Raw genomic sequence first — 7,855 nt, forward strand, 5'->3', positions numbered from 1 at the left:
GACAGTGAACCTCTTAGAGCTCTCAATGATGGCAGATAGCCAGATGTGGCACACGTGTCATAGGTTCACCACCATTGCCCTAGTTGATTAGTGTTATTGATCACTTACTGTATTTAACTTAAAATTAAACTTTTTCATGAGTCTGCATATAAGTATGTAAGAAAGCACTGGACACACAGGCTTGGTGCTCTCAGGGGCCTCAGGCCTCCCATCTGATATGGAATGCATTTTCTGCAGACCAAGCAGGATCGCTGTACTCAAAGGGTTAGGATTGAGTTCAGCTGCAAGTGACAGTTGGACCAAAATACATGTGCCTCAAACAAAACAGAGATTCAGTCCAGAGAGATGCAGGTCACTGCACCAAGAAGCCTTGCTCCATCTGTGTTACTACTCCTTCATGTAAGATTTGCATTCCTTAAAGCATTTCAGAGTGCAAAGTGGGTTTTGAACTAACTCTGTCTTCATCCCAGTTAGCAAGAGAAAAGAACAGGGAAGCAGTGGCCTTGCCTTGCTGCAAGAAACTTTTCATGTGTTGCTCTCACCTTTAGTTGAAACCCATGTTCATGGCTGTCTTAGTTATGTTTCTCATGCTGCTGAGACAAAATACCCAACACCCAAAATTAAGGGAGGAAAGGTTAATTCAGCTCACAGTTTATGGAGGTTTTAGTCTATCCTCAGCTGATTCCAAGGCAGGGTGGCTACATGGCAACTGTTCATGGTGGTAGAAGATACCAAAAACAAGAGCAAAAGGGAGGAGCAAGCTTCTTTTCCTCCCTTATATTATATGCAGGCAGGGGCTGGGGATTTAGCTCAGCAGCAAAGCGCCTGCCTGGCAAGCGCAAGGTCATGAGTTCGGTTCCTGGTACCGGAGAAAAACCAAAACCAAAAAAAAAAAAAATAATAAATATATGCAGGCTACCTGCTCTAGGGTGGGTATAGCACTCACACCCCCAATCCTAGCACTAGATAATGAACCAATCACAAATTGTAGATTCAGCTACCTCTGAAAAGCCCCCCCCCTTGACACATGAGGCTTTGGGGTCACATCAAGACAAACTATAACATTCTGCCCATGGCCCCCCAAATACCCCTGTACATCCCGTTATGTAAGAGGCATTTAGCCCATCACTAAGAGTTGCCAAAGTCCTAACAGTTTCAGCATTGCTGAAAAGTCCAAGTCCCATGTTTCCTGCAAGATATAAGGCCAACTCTTATCTGTGAGCCCCCGTACCAATGAAAAGAAAGTTAAACACTTCCAACATTCAATGGTACAAGGTAGACATTTCCACTTCAAAATTTACACACAAAGGATTGGGACCAAAGCAAGTCCAGAATCCAGCAGGAAAAACATTAAATCCTGTAGTTACATGTGCATCCTCTTTGGTAATCTGTAGCAAGATGTGAATGCCAAAGGCTTTGTGTGGTTCCACCCCTGTGGTATTTCTAGTGGTTGTAACTCTCTTGGCTTCTCTCTTGGGTAGCTTTGCTCCCTCCTTGCAGGTTTCCTTAGATGATCAATGTCTCCACTGCACCTTTGGCTTCATCCTCACAGCTTCACATACTGCTGTCTCAGGGGCACACTGTCTGGCCTCTCAGGCCTTCTGAAATCAGGGTGGAAGCCTTCTTAATCCCACAACTCTTACATCCTGCATGTGCCTAAAACCAGCACCATGTGGATGATGCCAAGGTCTGCTGCAAGCTAGAGCAGTAGCTAGGCTTCCCTCCCTCTTGGCTATAGGGGTTAATGCCTGATTCACAGGGCACTTTGAATCCAGTTCTGAGGAACAAATTCTCTATGTTGCCACCATTCTGGAACATGGTGCTCTTGGTCTCTCTTCTCAAAGCAAAGTCTTTCACTTGCAATTTTGAGGCTGCAAAGGGTGGAGTCTTGTGGCTTCTTGTGATTTCCTCAGGCCATCTTTTTTATTCTCCTGTTCCTTCTCAGCAATCAAGATCTCCTCTGCTCTATCTTTGAATTCCATAGCTTTACTAGAGCTTTCTTTCCAAACTCATAACATTTTAAATCATTCTGTTGAGCTCTTTGCTCTTGATTTTCAACATATATCTGTCTAAAAGCTCCCAACAGTAGCCATGTCACTGCCTCTACCAGTCTTGAAATTTCCTCTACCAGTTTAATTAGTTCACTGCCCTTAATCTTGGTCTTAGACAAAGTCTCTGGACACAAGCAAAAGGGGAGAGCAAGCCTCTTTTATTCCCTTATATTGTATGCAGGCCACCCTCCCTAGGGCAGGTATAGAACTCACAGCCCCAATCCGAGCACTAGACAGTAAACCAATCACAAACTTTAGATTCAGTAGCCTTTAAAAAGGCCACCCCTTTGACACATGAGGCTTTAGGGAGACATCCAGACACAAACCATAACAATGGTCAAGTGCAATTTCATTCTGATGACTGTGGGCTGTGATTAAATGATTTTACCCCCTAATCTAAGGTTGAAACTGGATGCAGTGGTTGGGAGGTGCAGTTGTGGGGAGACAGTGTGCCCTGGGGCACCTGTCCTCAAGACTGGCGTTGGGTCTCCTAGTAAGTGGTGGAGGCAGCTGCTCTTTCTTCCCTTCTGTCCACTGCACCTCATTTCTTCCTTCCTGAGGATGCAGCATCCATGCTCCTTTCAGACAGCCAGGCATCCAACACCTTGAGCTTGGACCCAGGGCCTCCATGACTGTTCTTCATAAATTCTCTGGCTTCAGGTCTTGCTATAGCAGCACAAAGTGGACTAAGATATCATATATCTTGCTAAAACTTATAAGTTGTAAGAAAGATGGGTACAAAAAATGGATTGAGGGATATGTTTTAGTTAGTTTTCTTGTTGCTGAGACAAAATACTCAACACCAAAGGTAAAGATGGAAAGGTTTATTTAGCTCACAGTTTGCAGAGGTTTCAGTCCATAATTGGCTGGATCCAAGGCAGGGTGGCCCCATGACAGAGGGGCAACCATTCATGGCAGCAGCAGACAGAAAAAGTAATGAGAGAGAGGGGGAGAAAGAGAGGGAGAGAGGGAGTGAGAAAGAGGGGAAGAGAGGGAGGAAGAGAGAGGAACAGAAGGAGAGATGAGGGGGAGGGAGAGAGAAGGGGAGAAAGGACAAGCCGCTTTCTGTCCCTTATATTGTATCCAGTCTACCAGGATTAAAGTGATGGCAATCTAATCAGTGGACTGATCCAGTAATCACCCACCTTTAATCCTAGCACCCTTAATCAAAGCATTACACTATGAATCACATACTCTAGATTCAGCTATCTCTGAAAAAAATCCTACAACCACATGAGGCTTTGGGGGGACATCTAGGCAAAAACCGTAACAGGATGTAACCAGGAATCTCTTCTATATCCACCTTCTAACTGCTGCTTCTTCACTCCAACCTGCCAACTGAAACTCTTCAGAACACTCCAGATACAACTTTCTCTATCTTTTGAACTAAAGGGATTGTCAATTCAGCAACCACTTACTTTGTAATAGCCTGCTTAGTGTAACCCCAATGACTAAAGTATTCTTGAATTTTCCTTCTTTCAGCTAGGTTGAACGAAGGACTTAAGACTGATATAGCCTGTCTTCTACCTGCTGTTGTTTGATTAAATGTCAGGCAAGGTGAACAGCTGGATGATCCAGCTATCAGACAATGTCACATAGTCAGTTATTAGGCAATGGCTGTATATCATCTGTGATAATGTATAATATTATCTTCTTGGTATCATACATAACTTTATACATATAAATGTATATATGCTATACATATATAGACAAAAGAAGACACTCTAGTAATCTGTGTTAAATGTCTACACTTATCTCTTTGCCATTATGTTAGAAATGTATTCAGTATAGTGCTGTACATGTAAATTTATAAGTTAGCTGGAAAGATAAGGAGTTATATTAATTTAGTGAAGTAAAATCTTATTTAAGAAAACAATAACAGAATAGATAGACTTTAGTACTAATCAATGTGACCAAATACCAAGAAAAAGAACATAAAAGAGGAAAGACATATTTTGGTTCATGGTTTCAGAGGTTCCAGTCCATGGTGGGCTAGTTCCACTGCTGTGTGCCTGAGCTGAGGCACAGCACCATGGAGGAAAGATGTGGAAGAGCAATGCTGCTCAGCTTATGGTGGTAGAAAGAAGAGAAAGGGGGAAAGAGACAGAGAGAACGAGGCCAATGGCTAGATATCATCTCAGAAGTCACATCCTTATGAGCTCCCTTCAATGGGACCCACTTCTGGTCTCCATCACCTCCCAATGTGTCACCAAATTATGACCCTACCAATGGTTAACCCACGTGTTTTGGCTTGTGTCTAGGTGGGGTGCCTCATGCAGTCAGATGGAGATTTTTCAGAGGTCGCTGGATCTAGTGTGTGACATTGGCATTGATTCAGAGTGCAATGCTAGGCTCACATAGATTGAGGATCAAGGGTGAGAGTGCTACCCACCCTAAATAGCCTGGATAAGATAGAAGGGATGGAAAGAGCTATGGTCATCCTTTGTAGCTTTGCTACCTTCTGCCCACCATGAACTGTTTCTCCTCTGTCTGTGATGCCTGTCTGCTGTGCCCCTCTGCCTTGGCAACAGCCGGTTATGGACTGACCTCTACAAACTGTGAGCTAAATAAACCTTTCCCGCTTTAACTTTGGGCATTGGCTATTAGCAATGAGAAAAGTAACTAAGACACTATGGATGGAGTTAGAGTCCTCATGGCCTACTCACCTCCTGAAAGGCTATCAACCAGACTTTCAACAGAATAAACCTTTGGGCGGGCATTTTAGATAACAACCAACACAACTTCCTTCTCTTATTCTAAAAATCCTAAAAATGAATATTAATGTCTATCAATAATAGATAATGGAAAGAAAAGGTAAGAAGAAAAGATTCTACTGGGCATGGCAGTGCATGCCTGTAATCCCAGCACTTGGGAGGCTGAGGCAGGAGGATCACTGTGAATTTGAGATTTGTGTAGGCTATGAAGTAAGTTCAAGGCCAGCCTGAACTGCATAGCAAGACCCTGTCTCAAAGAGACCAAAAAAAAAAAAAAAAAATCCTTGATTTTTTATTTCAGAACAGTAAGTTGCCAAAAATTCTAAAGACTAAAGTATGGAAAAGGTTAGTATTATAATAAAAAAGATATTGGGCTCTATGATCTTTAAATTATTTTTCTTGAAATGACAATGGGTCTGTGTTGATTGTGCTGATTCTCTTTGTAACCTATGCCCTGTGTTTTTAAATTAAGTGTGTGTAATCTCTGGGCATGGGAGATGCAAATGGAGTTTAAGACCACGGCCTTGGTTTAAACAAATCGACTTAACATAATCATATTTATATGAAGAATTTGAGGAAAGTATTGCCACTGTACCATGAATACATCACTCTGTATTCTCACTTCATGAAACCCTTTCATGATTCTGACATTGGTTTATCTGCTGCTATGCATCTCTGTTTAACAGAAGCAGCTATGGCTCAGAGTCAGTGTACCTTGGGCCACAGACCTTGTGAGGGGCTGCCCAGACTCAAACCCAATTCTTTTACTCTAGGCAGTATTGGGTATTACACCACTGTTATGGTTTGTATCTAGATGCCCCCTCAAAGCCTCACTCACTCATAGGTGGGACTTTTCAGAGCTGGATGGACCCAGGCTGTGTGATACTGGGATTAATGGTGTGTGGTACTAAATTAGTCCACAGATTAGAATTAGCAGAGCTCTGGATAGCACCACCCAAAAGGCTGGCAGCCAGGATGGGATCCAAGGGAAAGGCAGGCTGCCTGCTTGCTACCTTTCACCTGCCCTGCCACTGTTTCTCCTCTGTGATGCCCCTCTGCGTTACCACACTGCCTTGGAGCCAGCCAAGTGTAGACTGAAACTTCCACAAACTGTGAACTACAATATGCCTTTCCTTCTTTAACTTTGGGTGCCCAGTATTTTGTCTCAGTAAGGAGAAAAGTAAGGAAGACAACCACTTTGGTGCTTAGTAACTGACAGCTGATAAGACCTTGAAGGTACATTTTCCCCTAAATGTCCTAGGTAAGAAGAATCAAGATAAATCTCTTTCCCTGAGGTACTGGGGATTGAACCCAGGGCTTCATGCATGCTAGGCAAGCACTCTACCACTGAAAATCAAATTTGTACTGTGAAATATGGCCTTTGAAAATTCTTTACATACATTTAGAAGAACAGCAGTTAACATACACGTTAGCATTTGAGAGAAGATAGTAACTAGTCATAGAAATTCTAGCTTTTTCAAGGAAAAGACTATTAGGAATGCAGTTAATAGAGTCATCTACTTCATACCAATGTTATCGTTTCATGACAAGATACAATGTTATCTTTTTATGACAAGTATGTTATCTTTTATGACAATGTTACTTTTTATTAATAGTTACTTGAGACGGCATTGAACAAAAAGAATTACATAGTTCTGGCTAGGTATATTTCATAAAGACATATAAATGTATTGCCAAGAACTCAAATACAGGAAAGATAAGCCAAGAGTATTAGCACATATGCAATAATGCCCTTTCCAGGGCAGGGAAAGAAGTAGATGAAATCATTACACAACTGTGAAAAGAGAAACTGATACTGTCCTGTTCTCTGAAAGAGAAGGAAAACTACTGAATGTAATGGACCAATTTTGGATTTTAGTTTAGATGTTTCGTGACCTGGTTTTGTATACTTAGGGTAGGTTTCAGGCTCGCTGTTTCTAGTCAACCCAAGCAAATACATTAAGCAGGAAAAAAGGCTTAAGAATGATACTTTATTTCATCCTTCGCACGCACCCCACGTAAATGGTAACATTTATCCCGGCTTACTGCGTATACATTGTATACCTTCTCCCCAGTCTGAACAGCCCTGAGCAAACAGGTGGTGCGCCACCCTTCTCCCAGGAGCGGGGCGCGAGGGCTGGCGCCCCAACCGACGCAGGAGGCAGAGAAGCCCCTCATCCCTCAGCGAGGAGGAGAAACCCGCTAGGACGCTCTCAGTACCGCGGCCTCTCCGGTGGCTCACCCCAGGAAGCGGAGGTCCAGGGACCTGACAAAGCCTCTGCCCTGACGCTCAAACGAAGCCTCCAGTCTATTAACACAGCCTTAGGCGGCGCGTTCGGACCGTGTCGGACAGGGTGTGCACGGGTGTCCGCGGAGGACGCGGGCCGCGCGCAGCAGCCCCGGTGTCAGTGGAGGACAGGGGCCGTGTGCAGCGCGCCCAAACGCGACCCACGACGCGCACCGCGGTTCACCGTGCAGGCGGGCGGCCGCAGCCCCGAACGTCGGACTCCCGACGGTGCGGCACCTGTCAGCGCCAAAGCGTGGGGCGCAGCCGCACAGTTCGGGGGCGGGGACGGCGGGGACGGCGGGTACAGCGGGGTCGCAGGTGCGCGCGTCGTCTCGCGACACGTGACCGCTCTGCCCTCGCGCGCCTCCCCGCCCGCAGCCGCCGCCGCCACCGAGCCCGGCGCTCCGCGTTCCCAGCCGTCCGCCCTCCCCCACTCGCTTCCCGCCCGCCAATCTCGGGTCGAGTTCGGCAGCGCCCGCCCCTCCGCACCTCCTTTCGCCTGCTCATAGGCTGAGGCCTCGAAGATGCGTCCCGAGGGCGGGTAGCGGCCATTGGTGGGATGAGCAGCCTGAGTTCCCGGATGAGGGAACATTCTGCCGTATAAAGGCAGCGAGGAAGGCGGGAGACAGCGCAGTTTGAATCGCGGTGCGGCGGAGGAGTAGCGGTGGGCCTCGCTGCTTGTCGGACCGGCCTATTCACTGCCTGCGTGTTTGCGCCTCCGCGGAATTGGAAATGGTAAGCTCGGCGGCGGCGGCGGCGCGGGCTGGGCCTACGCGGCAGCGGCTGGGCAGGGCGAGGGCGCC

General features: G+C 45.9%; 1 protein-coding gene across 2 annotated transcripts in view; it reads left to right on the plus strand.

Annotated features, from left to right (window-relative positions):
• Nucleotides 1-7,654: 7,654 nt before the first annotated feature.
• LOC102021365 (histone H2A.Z) overlaps nt 7,655-7,855 on the plus strand; it is a 1,616-nt gene continuing 1,415 nt past the window's right edge. Inside the window, exon 1 of one of the 2 annotated variants that reach the window (XM_005406262.2) lies at nt 7,655-7,787. In XM_005406262.2, the coding sequence (XP_005406319.1) occupies nt 7,785-7,787 (3 nt within the window). In that variant the 5' untranslated portion in view covers nt 7,655-7,784. The remainder of the gene's footprint in view (nt 7,788-7,855) is intronic. The other variant, XM_005406261.2, reaches the window with a different exon arrangement.

This window comes from Chinchilla lanigera, unplaced genomic scaffold (genome assembly GCF_000276665.1).
Source record: "Chinchilla lanigera isolate Chin_1 unplaced genomic scaffold, ChiLan1.0 scaffold00095, whole genome shotgun sequence".
Classification (NCBI taxonomy): domain Eukaryota; kingdom Metazoa; phylum Chordata; class Mammalia; order Rodentia; family Chinchillidae; genus Chinchilla; species Chinchilla lanigera.